Source organism: Bicyclus anynana, chromosome Z (genome assembly GCF_947172395.1).
Source record: "Bicyclus anynana chromosome Z, ilBicAnyn1.1, whole genome shotgun sequence".
NCBI classification, from domain to species: Eukaryota; Metazoa; Arthropoda; class Insecta; order Lepidoptera; family Nymphalidae; genus Bicyclus; species Bicyclus anynana.
Window position 1 is genome coordinate 13,445,163 of NC_069110.1, and position 23,326 is coordinate 13,468,488.

Here is a 23,326-nt window from a genome sequence, read left to right on the forward strand (position 1 = left end):
GGTATTTTATATATATAGTGTTTGTTTTATTTAGAAACTAGCGGACGCATGCGACTTCGTCCGCCTGGATTTCAGGTTTTCACAAATCCCGCGGGAACCATGACATAAGCTATCAGAGATTGTTTTACCACTTTCCTTAAAAAATTAATCTAACCTTGGCCATTGTTTGTTACTTTGTATAAAAAAAAAATTCTTTTATAACAGCATAACTAATATTTTAGTTAAAAAATATTAGATATGCAGTCCGGTTCCTGTAAGTGGTAAGTGGTCTCTTCAATATCTTGAAGTTATGCGAAATACTCCGCAACAGCATGTGTAAGGTTTAAAATAAATTTTTGTATATTGTTTGTATAGATTTTATTGTATTTCATTGATGCTATCAGAAAAGGTTGTCCACATCTAGTGATATCTAATGATATTCTTTTACATTCTGAGTATTGAATCTATTCTGAAATTGATATAGATATACATCCATTACATCTAAAATAAAATATAAATATGCTACTGCTTTAGTAAATTCTAAATTTGTTATAGATACAATAATAGAAATATTTCGTTCATATTTTTCTACATAATAGTGAATTCTATTTACAATATTGATACATTAAAAACAAAGAATGCCCGCTATGTACAGCTTTAGGCCATAATATTCCCATTATATATGAACTAGTTGATCCCGCTTACAATACACTGATATAAACTGCGTATTGTTCCGAACCACTCACTCACTGCAGTTTTTTTTTTATAATTTACAGTTACATAGTTACACTACGTGTGAAGTGCACAGTAGAGACGCTACAAGATAAATGTGTGTTCCGAGGAAAGAATACTACGCCGCGAGGCTTAGTTCCACTTGTTCCTCACGACGGAACTGAGTCGTCGTCCCCACATGAGGTGGTATCATACAATTGTTCCCTGAAGATGTTGCGGATCTGGCGTCGGCGGTGGCAGGCCGGACACTATCGATGAGGGAGGCAACGCGGCAGCTATATCTTGATATCCTCCTAGAGGCCCGCCTAGTTGATCCAAAGGACCTTCATCGGGCGGCGTCACCTCCAAGCCGATGCTGCCGTTCAACGCGATTTTAATTGCATTAGCATCTTGCTGTTGCTGCTGTTGCTGGTGCTGCAGCAATGAATTAAAATGTGAAATACCAATCTCTTCGAGGCTACTCTTGCGGCGTCGAGTGTGAACGACTGGTCCTAATCCTTGGCGGAGCGAATTAGAGCGACGCAGTAGAATGTCGTCTACCACGCGAAGTGAGTTCGAACGACCGCGAAAGTCGGTGATAATGGTCGGACTGTCTGGCAGAGACAGAGAATTTGCTTTTGTGCTTGTCAGAGGCGGAGCTCGAGGAGAGAGATTCGAGAGATTGGCGAGCGCAGAACCACGGCGACTGCCCGCTGCGGCAGCCTGGATTAGAGCTCCAGAGCAGAAGCTTATATTCGACTTGCGGCGGCTGTTGTGACGTTCAAATGTCTTTTGTGCGGAGAAGGGTGAAGGGCGCACTAAATAACTGAAACAAAATAAATATATTTAATTTTATAATTAACGACTTCGCCCGCCCATATACATCCTTAAACCGGTCCTGTCGGCAAATACGTATTTTTACGATCTATAAACTACAGCCAAATTTCACATTTAAATCTCTAAATATATAAAAGAAAGTGGTGTTTGTTACAATACTTATAAATAAGAGATCTACTGGACCGATTTTTATGGTTTTTGATTCGTTGGATTTGTCTCCGCCAAGAATAGCAGAAAACTCGACGAATAAATAATTATGAAAGATGAATAAATTTTCCAATAAATGTTATTTTGTTTAGTACCTATCAAACATTTGTTGTCCATCCTGTCAAATACTGTGTATGTCCATCCTGTCAAATATGTGATTGACATTTATACGTGCGTTAAAAAATATTGACAAATGATTAACATTTACGAGTGCGTTCATAAATTTATTTTGTGTAAATTAAAGTATCTATTTCCGAAAACAATTTCAAAGATTTATTATTTAAGTTAACGAATGCTTATATGTCTTTTTATGTTGTCTATGATTTTTCCAAGTTAAATAATTTACATACGTATAAAAGGGTAGTGGTAGGGTAGGGTAGGGTTAGGTTAAGGGCAAAGTAGTGGTAGGGGTATGGTAGGGGTAGGGTATTGTAGGGTAGGGATAGGGAAGAAGTGCACATTAGTCAAAGCGAAGCTTGACCGGGTCCGTTAGTATTATATATATGCGAGTACGTAAAGCGGTTATCGATGTTTTGTGATAAGTGACTTTTTACTACACATATTAAGAAGATTGCAAATATAACTACCTTTTTATTAAGTTAATAATTATTAAGTTTTGACTGTTTATTTTAATGTTTAAATTAAATATATTTCAAGCAAATTGCGTATTTTCTACGTGTTGTTTTTTATTTTGAGGTATGACACAATTACGTAATAGGGATCCTTACACAGACGATCCCTTATGTAGAGACTGAATAAAGTGACGGACGGAGTTCCTGGGTCCTGGGTTCGATCCCCGGGTGGGCCGATTGAGATTTTCTTAATTGGTCCATTTCTGGCTATTGGGAGGCTTCGGCCGTGGCTAGTTACCACCCTACCGACAAAGACGTACCGCCAAGCGATTTAGCGTTCCGGTACGATATCATGTAGAAACCGAAAAGGGGTGTGGATTTTCATCCTCCTCATGACAAGTTAGCGCGCTTCCATCTTAAACTGCATCATCACTTACCATCAGGTGAGATTGTAGTCAAGGGCTAACTTGTAAAGAATAAAAAAAAACCAATTTGGTATTACATAGATCTCACAACATTTTATAATAGAACGCGTGGAATTCAGTTTTTCACAAATCCCGCGGGAATCATAGAGTTTTCCGGGATGAAAAGTAGCCTATGTGTTAATCCAGAGTAAAATCTATTTCCATTCCAAATTTCAGCCAAATCGCTTCAGTAGCCGCAACGTAAAAGAGGAACAAACATACTTACACACTTACACACTTTCACACTTACACACTAACTTTCGCCTTTATAATATTAGTGTGATGTGATAACTGAGTTTCGAGATTTGGTAGGACCCTAAATGTTTTTTTGGCATATCTTTAAACGAGCAATTCTTGTAAACATAATATAATGTAATCTATTTAGATCTCGGAAACGGCTCCAAAGATTTTCATGAAATTTAGTATGCAGTGGATTTCGGGGGCGATAAATCGATCTAGTCTAGGTTTCATTTATTAGAAAACTCGATGTAAACTTTCAACTACCTCTACTCTACCCCTACCCTACCCCTACCATACCCCTACCCTACCCTTACCCTACCCCTACCTTACGTTGAAATTTTTCCTGAATTTTCTTTGCTATAAACCTCACGGAGCTCGAGACCTTTTAAACGAATGCAAAACCTTGGAAATCGGTTCGTGCGTTTTGGAGTTATAGCGTCAGGAAGAAAAACCCGACTTTTTTTTTTAGTTATTTATAGAAAGTATCCCATGTCCTTCTCCTGGCTCTAAACTACCTCCCTGCCAATTTTCCGAATACCAGTCATACTCACATTATGTCGCCTTCCTGTAAATTGAGATCACAGCTTGGGTTTATGATTACGTAGGATAGGCTGTTTCTTTTTTCACTCACATCGTCATAATCAATGCCGGTCAAATTTAATGACTCCATGCGAGATCTTACAAGATTAGCGATTTCTGCTCTTTCGATTTGCTGGGCATGATTATCTCTAGCCTCATCTGCTAAGCTCGTTGAGAACTGTAACATTAGAAGGATTTGTATAGTATCGTGATAGTGATTATATTATGAAAAAAATATTAAAATTCATGCAAATATTTCTTGCTTTGATTACATTGTGATTTATATTTTAGCGTTTCGATGCAGTTATCACTGATTAAAATGACGTAAAATGTTCACAATAAAACTTGGTACAGTATTTGCTAAAAATAATATTAAATGAAATCTTGTATAAATAGTTTCACTGACATCGCTGCCACTGCCTCGATGCAGGAATGCAGTAGAAAATGCATCCAAACTCTTTACAATGTAAGTACTATAATCACTGCAAGATTGGCTAATAACCTTCATCTACTCTCATATCGAAAAACTTAATTTATGAAACAAATAATTCATTGTCTTAATATATTATTTATTATTGTAATGAATTATTAAAACAATTTAAATAGACAAAACAGCTATCCTAATAAAAACTGCCTCATAATTTGACTAACGGAGAAACCCAGTCACCATACAAACTCGGGCCCAAATTATACAAATGATACAGAGCTGATAATTGGTTACAAATTAGGACAATTAAGGAGAACTCATGAGGCCAATTTTCAAAGAAATCTATGTTTGCCTAATCAGTTAAATTTGTATCTCTTTGACATAAAACTCATGGCATTATCAGTGTCAAACTGACAGGCGACAGTTTTAATAATGATTTGTCTCTAGCTTGACACATTTAGACGAAATACGACATTAAATAGAAAACTGTCAGTTCGTTAATAGAACATTTAACAACGACATCTCATTCGTTGATTAACTTTGACATTGGCAAAGACAACTGTCAATCAGTGAAAAACGTATCAAAGAGCATATATAAATCAAAACGATCAGTGTGATGTGTGAAAATAATGAAACCAGCTTATTTTCCCTGTTGACGAACATTATTTCGGCTAAGATTCTTGTGGAATAATCTACTAAAATATAGATTTTTAGCATTTTCTGTATCGTTCTGAAATGTGAGCCCAATTTCAGGCATCTCCTTCCTCAAGTTAGTGTCAAATCCCCAGTAAAACTGTTGTCTCTCAGTTCATCATCATCATCATCATATTCAACCCTTAATCGGCTCACTGAGTCTCCTCTCAGAATGAGAGGGGTTAGGCCAATAGTCCACCACGCTGGCCCAATGCGGATTGGCAGACTTCACACACGCAGAGAATTAAGAAAATTCTCTGGTATGCAGGTTTCCTCACGATATTTTTCCTTCACCGTTTGAGGCACGTGATATTTAATTTCTTAAAATGCACACAACTGAAAAATTGGAGGTGAATTGGAGGCAGAGGTCATATCCACTGGTCTATCACGGACTTCCGTCCGTATAAGTCCGTATAAGTTCGTCTGTAAGTTAGACACAGATAATGCAATGAATTTTATGTCAAAGGGCTCCAAATTGATGTAATAAGTAATTTAAGTGATTAGGCCAACGTAATTTCTCTGAATAGTGGCCTCATGGGTTTTATTTGTTCTAATTCATGGTATCAGCTCTGTATCATTCGTATTGTTGGGGCCCGGGTTTATTTATTTATACTTTATTTGTACACCACACCATAATAAAAAACAAATAATAACAGAAAAAAGTACAGAAGTAGAAAGGTTTGTATGGAGACGGAGTTTCTTTGCCCTTCTTGCATCGGGATTGCCGACGGGTAGATTCGTGCGATACGTACGATGATGACGTACGTTAATGTGGACGCCTACCTTTAGATGTTTACTTGAATTTGGTGCGTTTTCAAATATGTATGTAACTATTAATTGTTTTTTTCTGCAATCGTTTGTTATGAGATTAGATAAATTATTGAGTATGAAACGGTGCATAACTTGGTATTAACATTAGTAACACTTATTTAAATTAATTAAATTTGACTTAAAACTCACATCGTTTTTACAAATGCATATGAATTTTAATTGCCTAATAATATGTAACCGTTTCATAATAAATTATTATGTTCATGCTTTTATCTATATCTATGTTATTTATTTACGTAAAAACCGGCACCACACACTAAATAGTTTTAAATATATTCTAGTTAACATAAAAATAAAATTCCATTGATAACTGTTAGAAAAACTGTTTGTTCTGCATTATTTTGAAAAATAAACACGGAACCCTTTTAAGATCATTCGCTTGTATGTCGATATCTTTAGATCTTTATCATTAGGAACACGTGGATGTATCAAATTAAAATTAAGGACTTTTTATTTAGGATTGGACGACGGATTATCATTAAAAAGACAATCGTGCCGTATGTAAATAATGAATGAAACCATTTCATTTCTGGTTCACATCATCATCATCATTATCAATCCATATTTGGCTCTCTGCTGAGCTCGAGTCTCCTGTCAGGATGAGAAGGGTTAGGCCATTAGTCCACCACACTGGCCCATTGCGGATTGGCAGACTTCACACACGCAGAGAATTAAGAAAATAAAATTTGGAAAATACCTAATAACAATTTTAGACCAGTTATAATTATACATTTATGTTACGTTAGAATATTATCTAAAACTGTGTATGGCACCGCCTTAAGGCTTTCTAATCATAATTGCTAAGTGTATTATCGGACTGTATTGTATAAAGGCTACTACTAAAAAGTTGCGTGTTTTAAAGCTTGTTCATGTATGATCCATAATGACAATTATTTTATTTCAGTTACTATCATCTAATAAAATTATAAAAAATACCTTCATATCATCGTGTTATCATTAAGCGTGAAGAAAAGATTTATTACTAATGTAAAACAAAATTTATTAATTTAATAAAGTATTTTGTTAACTACTCTCATGATATTTCATTACGAACTTTTATAACCGAGTTCCGAATAATTTATATCAAGATCAAATTTTCAGTGAAAAACCGTACAAAAATAAAAATCGGATCTTTCACGGATCGTAACAGGTCAGTTTTTTTTCAGTTCCTTAATAATACTTTTATTTCAATGCAAATTTTGAATATACAGCATACAGGCTGTAAGTCCAAACTCCGAAAAAATCAAAATGTACCGAGACAAAGTGATCGATCATATTAGATAAATGATTTTTTATATATTAAAATATATAAAAAATAAAATACTGAAGAGAGCAGACAACCCAGCAGAAAATACATTACAATGGTTACTTTATAAATTAATTTAAATTACAAATATTTTTTCCACTAGATGACTAGAGACTCGAAACCGAACTAGTTGTTTTACTAATTGTTAATTATTGGGATTTGGATAATCTTAATTCTTGATTAATGAAATCTGACGTTTTCGCAGTTTTCCAAAGTTATTCAGCAAAAGTTGTTATGAGACGCGACAGCAGTGGCATTATGATTTGCAACTATCGAAAATAATCTATACTAATATTATAATTGCGAAAGTACCGATCAAATTGAAGTCTGGTATAATGGTAAATGGGACCTTGAAGCAAAACATAAGGGTACTTATTGACCCTAAAATAAAAATAGAAGGGATGAAATAGGGGTTGAAATCCTGAATTTGAAATCATGAATGGTTGAATGAGTCCTTCATTTTTAGAGTTAGAGTTAAAACAATTCCCGCTCTTTCTTCGCAAGTTCTCTCGTCAGGGGTTGCCTGGTAGAGATTATTTTTAGTAATAAGGCCGCATTTGCATGCTAAGTTTAATTTATCTTTTTATTGTTTTAATTTATAATTGTATTTTTGTGTGTAATAAAGTATTTCTTCTTCTTCAATTTGTTTTATAAATTATAAAAAAAATACGGAATATAATGTGATTCAAGAATTTTTAAAATTCAACCCCTAAAGTGGTGAAATATGGGTTGAAAGTTTACATATATTTCCACGTGGACGAAGTCGCGGGCGTCCGCTAGTAACTCATAATGAAAACAGTGTTTGGGCCGTCGCCGCACTTGGACATCTGCAATGAACATGATTTCTTTTCTGATCGTAATTGCCGTAGGCTCCAGAGTGAGCCCGCAGCGAAGGCACCAAAGGTATTGGGTGGGGCCAGAAGCTTCGCCTGGTCCGAAGGCAACAACTCATCAAGGAAATTCTCGGACCGAGGGTCTTTAGAACCCTTTAGTTTTAAGTTTTCGACCAATTATCACCAATATCTAATAAATATTGGATAGAAGCAGGCGTTACTTTGCGGAAGTTCATCATGATTATATAATGATTTATTTATTTTGCTATCATCCGCGAAAAGTCGACGAACCCATGCGACAACGTCACCCAGGTCCGACAAAACACTCTCTACGCACGCTTCACCACCATCTCTACTACGCATTGCAAAAGTTTGCAATTGCACGTTGTAGAGTCAACATCTCCTGAGGATGCTCCGGTTTCGGGGTGAAGCGTGCGTAGAGAGTGTTTTGTCGGACCTGGTTGACGTTGTCGCATGGGTTCGTCGACTTTTCGCGGATGATAGCAAAATAAATAAATCATTATATAATATCTAATAAAACCTGACGTTTTGAAAGTGCTTGTAGACTAAGCATAATTCCGACTCTGACTTGGCTTAGGAGGCCGTTCGGGAAAATGGACGAGTTGAAACTGACTTTGTTATTTTTAAATATTTCGGTACATGATTATGGTTAACAATCCAGGGCCTGTAGCCATGCCTCATGAGGCACGTCGATTCTCTTTCTACGATCGCAAACACACCGTAAATTTAATGTATGGAAATGACATTTGCTATCGACAGCTCACGTGATCAAAATATCGATCGAATCTGTCATTCTCATACATTTTTATAGTTTCCGAAGTGTTTGTTGAAAGAAAATCGACATGCCGCTTGGCTACAGGCCGTAGGTTCGGATAAACGAGTTTTTACTGTACTTCTACTTCATCTGTTAGATAGTCTGCTGGTTTGGCTCCTCAAAGTCGAAGTGCAAGTGCGAGTGTGGCTTACCGCGGGGGTGCGGTCTCCGTAGCAGCCGCTGAGGCAGCCGGTTGGCCCGCGGCGAGTCCGCTCTCTTCCGGCCCCCTCGGGGTTGGCGTCCCCTGCCACCCCATCTTCCCCCGAGGCCTGCTGCAACTGTCCTATCACACTTCTGCTACGCCTACAAGACGCTAGTGAGATACTCGCTCGCATACTCTGTTTACTATTACGTAAGTCTTTCAACCATCAGTATTGTGCTTATCATTTAGATTAATTACATCAATAAATATTTTCTTTGTCACACTGGTTCTATACGAGAGAGCATCAATATTCGCGAATACCAACCTAATCTGCAATCTACGCTTTGAAAGAAAACATGCAATGAAGAATGACATTCATCTTGCGATAAAGCTGCAGAAATAAAAATGTGGTTCTTAATACTTGAAGTGGATGCTATGTCATGAGTTTATCTTTAGCAAGTCAATTGGAAAGGAACGTATCGAAAAACATGCAAAGGTCACGTTTATGTTCGGATACTGATGAAGGGTGTTTACTGTATCTGCATTTAGCAGCAAATTTCTTGCAAATTAAATTGGCTGGTGGTACTTGGCTACTTAATGGTCTGAATGTAATATTGTCTCACAAATCTATTCGTTCTAACAGTTCATGCAACACACATTTAGAAAACAACACTTTGGCGGGATTGCGATCATCGAGTTCGATAAATATAATGTGCAATTAACAATTATTATTCTGTGTGAAATGATTTGTATGTAAAAAAAATCGCGAGAGATTTCAATTGGAAACACTCTTTAGTCAGATCCGTTTTGGCGCACAAGCGAAAAAGATCGACTTCTTGGCTATCTTGGCTACAGCGTTTTGCGATTGAATAGAAAATTAAGCTCGTGTACTTATGTTTTAAAAAAATTGAGTATTGTATGAGGAATAGAAAGTTATAATGCAGAAACTAATTTACAAAGACGCCACAAGTGTCGGCTCGATGTATCGTAGACAGTTCACAATGAAAAGTGTAACGTTGACCCGAAGTAGAGATAAAGTAAATTCAAAAAATTGTGCCCGAAATACAGTCCAAGGACTAGGACTACTCCGATGCAATTAAATTTCAATTTTCAGATGTGTTTAATAAGTGTTTTATACTAAATAAAGGCGGTAGACGGTGGCGAAGGACTGTATTTAAGGAGCATTGTCTGAGAGAGTGATATGGCAGGCCGACTCACCGATGGTCGCGATGTTCGCATTCCCGCGAGGCGCGACCAGAACCACTTGGACGGGGTCCGTGGCGACATACTCACGTGGTGAGCCTGATCAGCTAGGCTTGTATCCTGCGTGCGGTATATCCCAATCGGTATCTCGCACGTAGTAGAACATAGCTTTTGATACAGCCGACCATACGTACGGATCCACATATCTTCCTTCGTAATTTTCATCTGTCACAAGTCCAATGTTACTTATTTTACTAATCTGATTTTACAATTTATAGTTACTCACTTTATATTAATATACCTAGTAAATAATAAATCGCCAAAACAAATATCGCCAATTCGCGCAGCAAATTATGAGATGACTTGATAATGGTATAATGAATGACTACATTCGCTCGCTTTTATAGAAAAATAATATGGATAGACTTACAGACGTAAGGAATCCTGAACCAGGGGCTTGATCGACGCCCAACAACAATCTGACAAATGTGATAACATAGTCTTTGACAAAAGCCTGGTAAAGAAGAGTGTCTAACATAGAGGCAGAGAACACGGAACCAGCGGCAAAAGGAAGCCGGAACATGTAAGAGATATGTGAGCCCCTTTCCTTTTCACGCTGCAAAGTCAAAGTCTTTTTAAAATATTTTAAATCTAAACACATAATATTAATAAATAAAGTAATTACACCAAACCTTTTCCATTTTAGAGAGATGTAATGCATACTTATCATGAGCTCTGAATTGCATGAAACGCATATTTGATGACTGCGATAATTCCGTAATAGATTTAATAGATGGAAAAAATCTGAAAAAAAAAATATTATTGAGTTAATAATTTAAGGCTCAAAGCAAATTGCAACGACAAACAAGGCTTTATAAGTTCGCATAAATAAAACCGGCTACTTGTGCATAACCTCTAAATGTAAATAGCTAAATGGAATGCGAATTGTTATCAAACTTTAGTTTTAGTTTACAATGTTCGTCTGTGTCCTTTTCCCGGTTCGCTCAATATACTCGTAGGTACCAATGGCGAAGGATGGAATTTTGACGAAGGTAAGCTGTCACAACTCCGGTTTTCCATATATCTTTTCGTATATTTTCATTAAAATAAGGAATTTGTCTGTATGGATTTTTAGACGGTAATTGTATGGATTCTTCGCCGCTGGTAGGTACAAGCACATATAGAATTAGGATAGAATGTATTGAAAATGTTAGTGATGTTTATAACAATAACATCCATGGCTTATCACGAGCCTAATGACTAAGTTAGCGCTTGAGCAGTTTTATTTATTTTATTCATACTTTATTGCACAAAAGAAAAACAACAACAAAGAAAACAGCAGAAAACATAGAGGACAAAGACGGTATTGCTTGAAGCAATATCTGCTAGACAACCTTTAATGTAATTAATTGCGGGATAGTGCAAAAAAATTACTGAAAGATTTTCTCGCAATTCATATTAATATACTAGCGATAAAATTTGGCAAATATACGTAATTTGCTATAACGACACTATTCCGTGCTATGCATTTTAAAGTTACCAACGTCCAACGTCCGAATTTTGGAGGATGTTGGATGTTGGGATCATTATTGCACTCAGATACTTCTAAATGACCGCGGCATGTAATTATATACATGTGAAATTATGAAATATTCACCAAACAATGTTTTTTTACATTTTTTATATTAATAATAATAATATGTACGTATTTTATATTCGCTAGCAAAGTATTCGCATTGTCATTTATAAATGTATATCTATAAACATAATATAAGAGATAGCCACATAATTACAGGTATATGTAAATGTTTTTTACTTGAACATTGTTTGAACAGCCACAATGGTATTGCAATCCGAGAGACTGTCTTCTTCGGCGGAATTGGATAATTCCTTATTGACTACGACCACATTCTCAGCTAATGTTATTCCGGCACGTAAAAGGTCATCTAAGCTGTAAAATAAGTGTATTTGTTATTAGTTCACAGTCATTGACTAAAGATTTGAGTATACAGGGTGCTCGGGAGTATTTCCCATAACTTAAAGGTGTTGACGAGTCCACTTATAGGAATACTTTTCTACTAGAAAATGAAAACTTTTTATGTTTTCGTACAAAGTAATTCAAATAATTCCGACTATCCATGTATCACACGCCTTTCTATCCTTGCATTTTAACATACGTAAAACCTGGCTACGTCATAATTATAAGGATGCGTATATACACAAAGGACATGTCCCAATTTTGTATGGAAGCTGGGCTTTCTCATTGCGAGTGTCAACTAAGCTGAACAAATTATTTTTATCTTAAAAGAACATAAAATATAGGGCTTAAAACCTAAAATAAAAAAAAATTTAGAAACCCGCATTTTTTTTAAATAAATTATATAAAATGTAATTTTTTCGTTAGCTGGCAACATTAATTAAGACTTTTTATCATGGCAATATGCTCGTAGCTCACACCCTGACAGATTGTCAGTAATCTTCGCGTAGTAGCGTCAGTTTAAGGGGTTTTAAAGCAATTTTAGGAATTGTTTTGTTTCATGCTTCTCTGTCTACGCTTTAATGTTTCTTTTTCACTTGTGTCATAATGACATTTGACAATATTGCATGACATTGACAGCTTTCATCGGACATGAATTCAATTCTACTTATTTTTATTGGCTGTTCTGAATACTTTTACTGTATTGTCTATGTTTCATTTGTAGACAAGGTTGCAAAACAAAATAAATAGTTGTCTAATAAATAAAAATAAAAAGAAAATAAAGAAAATAATTTTCTCAACAGCAATTTGTATCTGCTATCCGTAAATAAATCTATCAACCTGCTTATAAATTTTAAAAGGCCCATTTTGAGACATGTCCTTTTAGATCTATTTATAAAAGAAATATTATTTACATCGAAAATATTAATTTTGAAACACACGTTCCTTGAACGTTTTAAACTGATTTTCGGTAAAGAATATAACCCCAGAGTTATCGGAAATACTCCCCAGAATCCTGTTTAATAATATCAGGGGTTAGTTTGTATTGCCGTTGTTTTAGTGTCGGTGCCAGATTAAGCTATTTCATGCCCTAAGCAATTTTCTCTTGTAGGCCGTAAGTAAACTATAATAAATTAATCGAAAATATGTTAGGTAATCTGTGTTCTAGAATATGTACCTTTCCAAATCATCCTTAATTCAAAAAATTGCTTTATAGTCCAATCAATCTACGTTTTTTTTTATTAAAGTCACAGCATAAAGGCTATTTTTTTTTTGCTTAAAAATGATGTTGCTAAACTACCCTGTAAGTACGCCAGTTGTACCTGATGTCAATCATTTCTAAAAACTCAAAAAATCTTTTGAAAAAAAAATTCAAAAAAAATTTTTAAATGCATTTTTTACCTCATTTGAGATGCACATTTTACCTCATTGGCTTATAGTTGTACAAGAAGAAATGCAGGCGGTAGGTGGCGCTAAATTCTCTAAAAAAGTGTTTTTCTACGTTTTCGCCCCTAAAATTATACTTTTTGACAAAAATTCAAATGTTCCTTAGAATAATATGAACAACTTTTATCTAAACATTTTTTTTATAAAACTTACTGTTTCGGAGCTGCAGCTTTCAGTGAGTACGAAAAATCCAATATTACGGTTACAAAAGGTACGAACGTACATTTACGTTGCAATTTCCAATTAAAATTTACTTTATCAAAGTGGTCGAAATTCCGACAGATTGTACTACCTATTAACTTTCCTGTGCTAGTTTTTTTCTCGGTCGTTTCTGGTGCCCCCTTAGTAGGTATGCCCTAAGAAATTGCTTATATGGCTTATAGGCTAATCCAGGACTGTTTAATGTAGTTACATAGAACTAACATGAAACCCGAGTTTCCTGTCACGTATGAATTGTGCACCAAAAAATAAGAGATAATAGGTATCTTGGCAAACACGCTCCAACCTAGACACCATTAGAGAATATGAGACGTACCATCATATATGTTTAATGAAAATTCATACTCTGAGTAAATCAGTGCTACATATTAAAGCTAGTCGTGTTAGACAATAGTTAGGAATGGTAAAGATTCGTCGAGCTAATAACATATGCATATCTATAATTTTATTGATAGTAATTTTGAGCACATGTGATAACACAATACTCACCAATCAATAGAGCCTTTCATCCAATAAACCAGTGGAAAATATGAGATGGAATCCAAGAAAGCTATGTCTGGTCTTCTTTCTAGTAAAAGGATAATCGGATTTAAAGATGTCTTTGATCTGAAATGGGCGCGTAGAGGAATGATAAAATTGTAAATCCCATTCGATGCGTAGTCAGCAGCCAAAATTATCGTCTTGTTTTGCCACTGGTACTCCTTGGCGTTCCGGTAGGAGCAATGTTCACATACTTGGGCCAATTGAAGACAGCAGAGGGGCTTCTTTTCTTTCAGCAAATAACATAGAGTAGGACTTACGCCTATAAACGGTGACACAGGTGGAAAACCTTTTACGATCCTGTTGAAAAATTAAAAAAAAATCAGGTATTTAGTAAACATATTATATTTTATTATAGTTTCAATAAAATGTAGAACAGGTCAGGCCAAAGCGAAGCTTATTTTAAAGGTAAAATATAAAATTTTATATTACAGAAAGACATTGTACTTACTAATTTGAAATCTGAATATAATTTAAGACTACCCTCTAATAGTTGTACGTATAAGTACGAATATTTCGAAGTGACATGTGAGGCCTGTTAGAGGCATCGACATTCGACATAGAATAAGTCTCGCGCTGCCACTTTCAAACACGAGACCTATTCTATTAGTCCATTGAAATCTTACATTATTTGCCCGTTACGAATATGGTAGATTTTTTTGTTTCATCATGAAGAGAGTACTTAGACCCAGCTCTGCTTAGCTACAAATTTTCAGAACCCCTAAGCATCTTTCTTCGTGTTAAAAAGGGGTGGAAATCGTAATTTGTTCATTTCAATGAAGTTACAGATTACGCCCGAAAATTTTTGAAAACTTTTGGCTCTGTTTTTGTAGAGAATTCAATTTCCTATTTAAAATGTCTTGAAATTTTTCGTGTGAATTGTATATTTTGTTTACATTTTCAATATATAGGCTGATGCTTGGGATTTAAGATCCAGAATTTTTAATTTAAGCTCCCCTCTGTAATGTAATGAAATAAAAAGAAATTGCCGTATCCCGAGAGTCACTTCAGTCACTTTTGGAAGTACTTATCTTTGGAGAAAGGGTTGAAGACGTCTATTAACATTTATACATGGTATACAACATAAAATCTAACAGTGCCATCAATGCCTGCAATCTAACACTGACAACAAGCATAGCATCTATACTTATAATAAAACTGTAACAGATCAAATTCTGTACATTGAGGATATGTAGAAAATTTTAGTAGGAGGGCATTATACAGGCTGTTACGGAGCCATAACTTCAAGGTGTTGACGAGTCCACTTATAGGAGCCGAATTGCATAACTTTTTTGAACATGTTTCAATTTAGAACACATGTTCCTTAGACATTTTTAATTAATTTTCCTTAAAGAATAACTTAGGGTTGTACTCTAGAATTATGGGAAATCCCGAACAGCCTGTATAATCCTATATACTAGCCTATATACTGAAGCCTAAAAGTTTTTTTTTGTCTGTCTGTCTGAAACAGAGGTTTCAATTTTGTATGAAAAGTCCTTGATTTTTTAAGTAACATGTTATTTGAGGAAATCCAGAAAAAATCGTATAAGATTTGCAAAATAATCACATGACTCGAGATTTTTTAACGATCGGTAGGGAGCAACCCAAACGGTAAGTCTGACAAAAAAAAGTTCAAATAAATGTTGTAGGTTGAGAGGAACATATTTCTCATTTGTACTTTAGTTCTAAAATAACTTTTTACACACTAAATGCTGAAAAAACACATTTCAAGAAACTTAACGCGTCAACTGCGTTGTTATATCTGGTCCATACTTCTATACTATACTACGGATATAAAGCCTGGACAGTAAAAGAGGACATCAAGAAACGTATAGAAGCGTTCGAAATGTGGGCGTTTTGACGCATGCTGGCTATCAGTTGGACTCACAAAGTGACGAATGCCGAAGTTCTGCGACGCGTCAATCAGAAGCGTGAACTTTTGCAGACCGTCAAGACGAGAAAAGTCGCGTATCTAGGGCACGTGCTACGACACGAGAGATACGAGCGTCTACAGCTCATCTTGATGGGAATGGTTGCTGGTAGAAGAGGCGTTGGTCGCAGGAAGAAGTCTTGGCTGAGAAACATCAGAGAGTGGACCGGGATCGCGAGCGCCGCACAATTATTTCGCCTAGCGAAGGATAGAGACGAGTTCAAGAAACTGACTGCCAACCTTCGCTAGTCGGAGAGGCATCCTAAGAAGAAGAAGAAGAAACTTCAACGCCACGTCGATGTACTTAAGTTAAGCTTGTTGGGTCGCTCCCTACCGATGGTTAGACTTTTAGTCATATTTCCTAGATTTCCTGTACTAACTGCTAAAATACCAATAATCTTGAATGACATTAAAAATTGTCAAATAGGGGTAAAAGTTTTTTAATATAAATCGTTCATGTTTTTAGTTATAGTCATGTATTGTATATAGTGGACTATAAATAAAAGGGGGTTAAACAGGTGAAGGAGAGGAGCTTACGTCGAATTCCAAGCGGTAAAAGTCGCGGGCATCCGCTAGTTTATTAAATATAATTGTTTCGGAAAACATTTATAATTATGTAAACAGTTCCACCGGCTTTCATTTTGATTTTTTTTCTTTAAAAAAAAAGAATATTTGCCATATCTTTTTCAAATATGACCAATATTCCCATTCCCCTCTAACTAGTCGGGAAATACTGTATTAGGAGTACGACAATAGACCAACGGAGATCGATCCACCCCACGGTGATGACTCCGACTTTGAGCTATTGAGGCTTTGATTGTTGAGGTATTGATAGATGTAGAATATTGTTACGTGCAACTTCCTTGGATCGAAAAGTTAAAAAAAAAAACTGGATAAAGAGGAAAGAGATTACTCACCTACTGAAGTCATTGCGCCAAGCGGAGCGTGTGTCACTGGCAGCCAGCGAAGACAGCGAGCTGGTAGTGGCGTCGTCACTGCGGCCGCCGCGCCAGAGGGAGATATGAGGGCCCAGGGATTTACGTACACAATGCACAAATACGTATCTAAACACTTGCGAAGGATAACATTCTGTGCTCTAAGGTACTGTACGGATTTATTGGAAATCGTGCTCTCTAGTTGTCGTTTAATATTTAAAACTGCATTATTTAAATAACAATTTATTAGTACAAAATCATTTAAATACCTAATACATTACATGAATTGATAATAAGTTTTCGTATGGTTTATAAATGTAATCGCTAATCACTAATGTAACGAGTATATTTATGGACTAAGTTCTAGTTGGCATGCGTTATACGTTTTGATGATATTCGGTTTGTTATTTGATTAAATGACTATGGTGGAAGGAGCTAGTTAATACGTGGTATGTGAAATGGTAATTGCTATATACGCTTTTTGTTAGTTATGGCGTTTGTTTCCTTCCTTCCTTAGCAACACGTATTCGGCTCACTGTTGAGCACGAGGCACCTCTCAGAATGAGGTTTAGATCAATAGTTCACGCTGACCCAATGCGGACTGGCAGACTTACACACCTAGTGAATTAAGAAAATTCTCAGGTATGCCAGTTTCCTCACGATGTTTGCTTGTTAGGTAGATAATATACGTACTTTGTATGATTGAATAATCGTGATAGCCTAGTGGATATGACCTCTGCCTCTAATTCCGGAGGGTGTGGGTTCGAATCCGGTCCGGGGCGTGCACCTCCAACTTTTCAGTTGTGTGCATTTTAAGAAAATTAAAATCACGTGTCTTAACGGTGAAGGAAAACATCGTGAGGAAACCTGCATATCAGAGAATTTTCTTAATTCTCTGCGTGTGTGAAGTCTGCCAATCCGCATTGGGCCAGCGTGGCCGACTATTGGACTAAGCCTTCTCATTCTGAGAGGAGACTCGAGCTCAGCAGTGAGCCGAATATGGGTTGATAGCTATGATTGAATATTCTATAGGTAGACGTTTTATTTCTTTATTATAACATTATCAGCGAGAAGTCCAGACAAAATCGAAAAAGCCGAGCTTCACTATTAATTTTTTTAGAGGCAATTGGATATTTTATCTTCATCTTTACACAAGAAGTAGAATTACTTTATGTAATTATGTATAATAAAAAAAATATATTATAATAAAAATGTAACTGTTGAGTTTCTTGCCGACTCTTCTCAGCAGAAACTGCCTTCTCAACCGGTGGTAGAGATTTTATAAATAGTCAACCTTAAGTTTTCAAAATCGTAAACTAAATCTTCTCGAATAAACTAATTTGGATTTTTTCGGGATTGTTTCCCATAACTTCAAGGTGTTGACGACTACACTTATAGGAGCCGAACTGCATAAGTAATATTGTTTAACTAAAAAATATCTTTTTTTATGTTTTTATACAAATTAATTTAAATAATTCCAACTATCAATGTAACACACCCCCAAACTATAAAAATTTTAAAGCTTGCCTACGTCATATGTATAACGATGTGTTTAAGAGACACATTTAGATCTTTTAATCCGAAAATATTAATTTTAGAACACATCATGTACATTTTAAATTTTTTTTTTTAAGAATATAACCCCAGAATTATGGAAAATACTACCCAGGACCCTGTATAATTGTATATAAATGTATAGCCTTTCAGATTTCCTTTTAATTTTTACCTATAGACTACGAAATAATTATGATCTTATGTTATTCAAAGATTAATAATTGCACTTCTTTTTTTTATTATTATTATTTACAAGTTAGCCTTTGATTACAATCTCACTTGAAGGTAAGTGGTAATGCAAACTTCTATAACAATCTTTATTTGACTTCATTTAGTTTTGTTTACGGACGGAACGGAGACTTTTATTTTCAAACTAAAGCGAGGATACTAATGTGTATGAGCAAAGCAATAATTAATTGGATGCAACAGAACACTTATAAGAATTAAATAACGTACTTTGTGCAGAGTGCATGCTGCTTCGACCCGGTCGGTCTATCTACACGTTTGAATGTACCAGTATATGCTATAACAATAAGAAACAAAATTGGAAAGTCATAAAGACGTGCCTCTAATCAAATTATAATAACTAGTTTAATGCACATAATGAAAATTTATTAACAAAACTTAACTTAAAATCATTGATTCAACAGTTATTTGTAATGGCTTTGTTATTTTTAATTAGTTCGAGAATTATAAATGGTAGTTGTAAGTTTTGCTAAAATAATAATTAAAAATTCACATTTTGTAATTTTTTAACAAAATAGGCTCAACTATTTGTAATTTACATTGATAAAAAAAAAACTTCTAACTCAAAATCTTTTGGTCAATTAAAATCAAATATTGAAAACGTATTGGACGCGTATATAAATTGAAACTTTAATTTGGTTTTTAGTGTTTTTTTTTTAATTTTCCAATTTTAATTGAACCAATTACAAAATGTGAATTTGGAACAGAAGTTATTAGTTTTTCAAAAATAATCTACCTACATTAACGGTTGGAAATGCAGCAAAGTGAAAAAAAATAAAGATGCGTGCTTGCATGATCGCGGGAATGGCGATTTGGGCTGTGTGGTTTATCTTACGCGATCTTCTCAGACGGAGAACGCCAAGGCACGTCGTCATCAAGCTCGTCTTCACTTTCGTCTGCCTCCACTTCTTCGTCCTGATTGTCGGAGGCGATGTTCAAGTTGCTTGTCACCATGTCCGGCACGGGGAGAATAGATGGACGTCTGCTACCTGTAACGTGTTAGATAGTCTCGTTCACATGTGCCATTTAGGTCATAACTATACCGTTTCAAACAAAAAAGAATTTTTGAAATCGGTCCAGGCGTCTTTAAGTAATCGGTGTACATAATAAAAAAAAAGAATTGAAAAAATTGGAGGCCCGCGCGCAAAAATTGCAAAAGATATAAACAATTATCTAAAAATACAAAATTAAAAGAGGGGGTTCGGTTTTTGACTTACAGCTCAAAAACTATTTAAGATATTTCTAATTTGACAAACGATTCAAAAAGAAGAGAAAATTTCCTAAAAACAATCTACAATCTTTATAGTCATTCATTGAATTGAATTTTCAATAAATACTAAGCAAAGAACATAGAACGCTAAAGCTAACGCTTTAACAAAAGGAAAAACAAGAGGGCGGGACCCGCGTATCCTCATATATGAAGACGTACGCTTATGTGTTTGTATTATAAGAAAATGGACTTTAATAACGGTTACAAAGAGTAAAGGTTAGGTATTGTTGCCTTGCAATAAATAAATTAAGTACTAACTAAAGTTTACTCTATATGAGCTCTATTCAAGTGAATTTTCTTTTAAAAACCATGGATAAAATTAATTCGTGAAATGAACCAACGTGAAAAAGGCTTAAAAGGCTATTACTATATCAGAAGATAATTAAATATCTTATATAAATACTGGAATAGTATATAGCTTATAACCTTCCTCGATAAATGGTCTGTCTAACACTAAAAGAATTTTTCAAATCGAACAAGTAGTTCCTGAGATTAGCGCGTTCTAGCAAACAAACAAACAAACTCCATAAACGTTTATAATATTAGTATAGATTACCTCGCCTGCAACTTAAGAAGTCAGGACTTAAGAAGTTAGAGTTATCAGGGCGTGGGAGCAAAAGATGACTGTCCGTGGCACTATCAGTAGCTGGTGAATCCTTTAAACAGCTCCGAGATTCGGAACCTGAAGTTGATGCTCCTTCAAGTTTGGCTGAAAATATGCAATGCGTTAAAAACCATTTGATTTACCTACTATAATACATTTGTACTTCAATTGTTACGATAGTTTTATAGTCTGCGAAATTGGTTTTTATGTAATGATAGACTAGACCTTAGCTAGACTAGACTTTAAATTAATATTTATAAAGTTTGATGTTTCAAAATTCTACAAATTTAATTAGTTTTATTGAAAAATGAGAATAAGAATGACGTTGATACAAAAATTAAAATTGTTTAGTTTTGTAGAGTTATTTAAAGCTTTATGCTTTCAGCTAAAGTTTTCATATAAACATTGTTTATGCCATGATATGTTGCATAATGTTTTATTAATAGTTAATCTATTAAATGGTTATTTATAATTAATATTGATATTTGCGACTACGATTACATGCCAAAAGTAATGACTAGGTATACGAGTACACTACAATTGATTTTATCATAATGAACTCTAATGTCATACGATGATACTACTTGACGTGAAATAGGCAATTTTTTTAAAGATATTTTATCTTATAAAATATTGATGAAGTTAACAGGTCGAATATTTACAAGGTGGAAAATATTAAATCTCAGTATCTAGCTGTATTTTTTAACCATTTGTATATTATGTAAGAATTGACATATTGCATACTATTTGTGCAAAATTATTAATGTACAAGTCCATATGTAATTGATCTGAGTTAAATACTCAAGATGTCATCCGCTCGCTGTCAGAGACGTTTAATTTGAGTCACCGATCTCCTATTAAAAAGTGGATGCACAATCAGCGAACAAAAAAAATTGTGTTTGGCACTCTCAATGAGTGCCAAACACAACTTCTTGGCACTCAATTCAATTGGTCGCATTTGCAAATTCAACCTCAAACTTAATCCTTAAGGTTAAATATGGTCTGAATTTGGGTTTTAATTCAATATTGGACTATATTTAAAGGCCTGTTTAAAGGACGTTTAATTTGCTTTACCAATAATTCTAAAACTGTCAAAGCAAAATTGGCCAGATTTTAAGTGATTTTTTTTTTACATTATTGTGCGTCCTTTTATTATAAGAGGTCAATGGTTTGAGTAACTTATTTAATTTTATTATGGCGTCTGCAATTTGTGTGTCAGCGTTATTAGAATTTAACAAAATATTCAACAATCCGAATTTTGCGGATATATGTTGTCGATTCGAAAACTTTATTTTTTTTTGTTTTATTATTCAGGTAAAGTTTCGATCGAGCCTACCGTACCCCTTGACGAAATTAGATAGAAACAATTCTAGTTGTTCTTTTTATTTTATATGTTAATTCGTTTTCGTTTTCACTATTGTTAGGAATTTACTTTTAAACTATGCCTACTATACATAACTTATTACTAATCTATGCTATTATATAAATCCAAAATTTGAATTTGCTTTAATAAAACAAGTAAATCATCAACTCCTGTTAGTATCGGAACCTCGATAACTTCAACATATCAACAATCCAGAATCATATTGATGAAGTTATAGCGTTAAGCTCAAACACAATACCAATCTTAATAAAATTACTTTTACGTTATACCTACAGATAAATTATATTTATAACCTAATCGCATAGAAGTTAGTAAAAATGAAATGAAATTTCGTAAAAATATGACACATGCATAAGTTCTAGTCTATAAAACATCGCATAATCAAAGAAAAACGTTACTAGAAATGAGTATAAGTTTCAGTTTCCTATGAAAATGAGCGAGCTGCTCTCTGTCTCAAAGCTCTTACCAATTAGGAAATCTATTTAAAAAAAGGAGAAAAATAAATTTTCGAAGACATCGAGCAACTTAAATAGAAAAGAAAAACGTAGATCAAATGATTGCCAGTTTAATATTCGATTGAAGAAGGCGATCATAACCGATCTACTGTAGCAGTAACCCAACTGTGACACTCACAGCCAGTAACAGTTAAATTAGCGGATGATACAGTTTTAGCTGAGTTGATGCGTGATGGCGATGCTTTTGGTGTGGTACACGCGGGAGCCTGCAGAATCACTTGTGGAAGGTCGTAGTGAGCCACATTAATACCGTCTGGTTTCTTCTGGTGTCCAGTGCCTTCTTCCATGTCCCCAGTTTTCTTCTCGTTAGATAGAAGGCTACATGCAGTTTGATCTTTCGGTATGGCATTTGCTTTGCTCTCCGTCTGTTTATCGGACACTACGAATGCGGAGTTCTCTTCTTTCGTGATGCTCATGTAATAGCATGTGTCGCTGCTTTTCATGATGTGACGTGGTCCGGGATTTAAGAGAATAGTCTCTTCGTAAAATTCGGGAAGTTCTGCCGGGCGGACTCCAATAAGAGCTACGCCGTACCTAAAATCATAAGGCGTAATACACGATTAATCAATAATATAGACAAAGCGTACGGAACACGGTGTCGTAGCCGCTTCAAATATAAAATTCAAAAACGAATACATTCTCGAGTCAGTACGACACGAAGCGTCGCATCAGTAACATTCAATATTATTCAAAAAAAAAAACGTGTTATGTTTCTAAATATTTTCAAAACTGTTCTCCAAAACTAAAGAAGTAAGATGGATTATTTTTTTTATTGGTACCTACTTAATTATTGATTATTATTATATTAATTTACGTAATTGTTGATAGTGTTAAATTTTTGAAATA

The 23,326-nt window shown here is 34.9% G+C and overlaps 1 protein-coding gene across 19 annotated transcripts in view; it reads right to left on the reverse strand.

The window, feature by feature from the left end:
• Positions 1-298: 298 nt before the first annotated feature.
• LOC112046519 (potassium channel subfamily T member 2) overlaps positions 299-23,326 on the reverse strand; it is a 97,488-nt gene continuing 74,460 nt past the window's right edge. For 2 of the 19 annotated variants that reach the window (XM_052890892.1, XM_052890895.1), the window contains exons 13-24: positions 22,599-23,014; positions 20,534-20,686; positions 19,543-19,696; positions 16,890-16,967; positions 13,992-14,342; positions 11,676-11,810; positions 10,552-10,663; positions 10,290-10,490; positions 9,875-10,084; positions 8,667-8,786; positions 3,562-3,767; positions 301-1,516 (exon numbers count right to left, since the gene is read on the reverse strand). In XM_052890892.1, coding sequence (XP_052746852.1) covers positions 901-1,516; positions 3,562-3,767; positions 8,667-8,786; positions 9,875-10,084; positions 10,290-10,490; positions 10,552-10,663; positions 11,676-11,810; positions 13,992-14,342; positions 16,890-16,967; positions 19,543-19,696; positions 20,534-20,686; positions 22,599-23,014 — 2,752 coding nt within the window. In that variant the 3' untranslated portion in view covers positions 301-900. Of the gene's footprint in view, positions 1,517-3,561; positions 3,768-8,666; positions 8,818-9,874; positions 10,085-10,289; positions 10,491-10,551; positions 10,664-11,675; positions 11,811-13,991; positions 14,343-16,889; positions 16,968-19,542; positions 19,697-20,533; positions 20,687-22,598; positions 23,015-23,326 lie in introns of those variants that run through there. The other 17 variants (XM_052890904.1, XM_052890905.1, XM_052890894.1 and 14 more) reach the window with 14 other exon arrangements.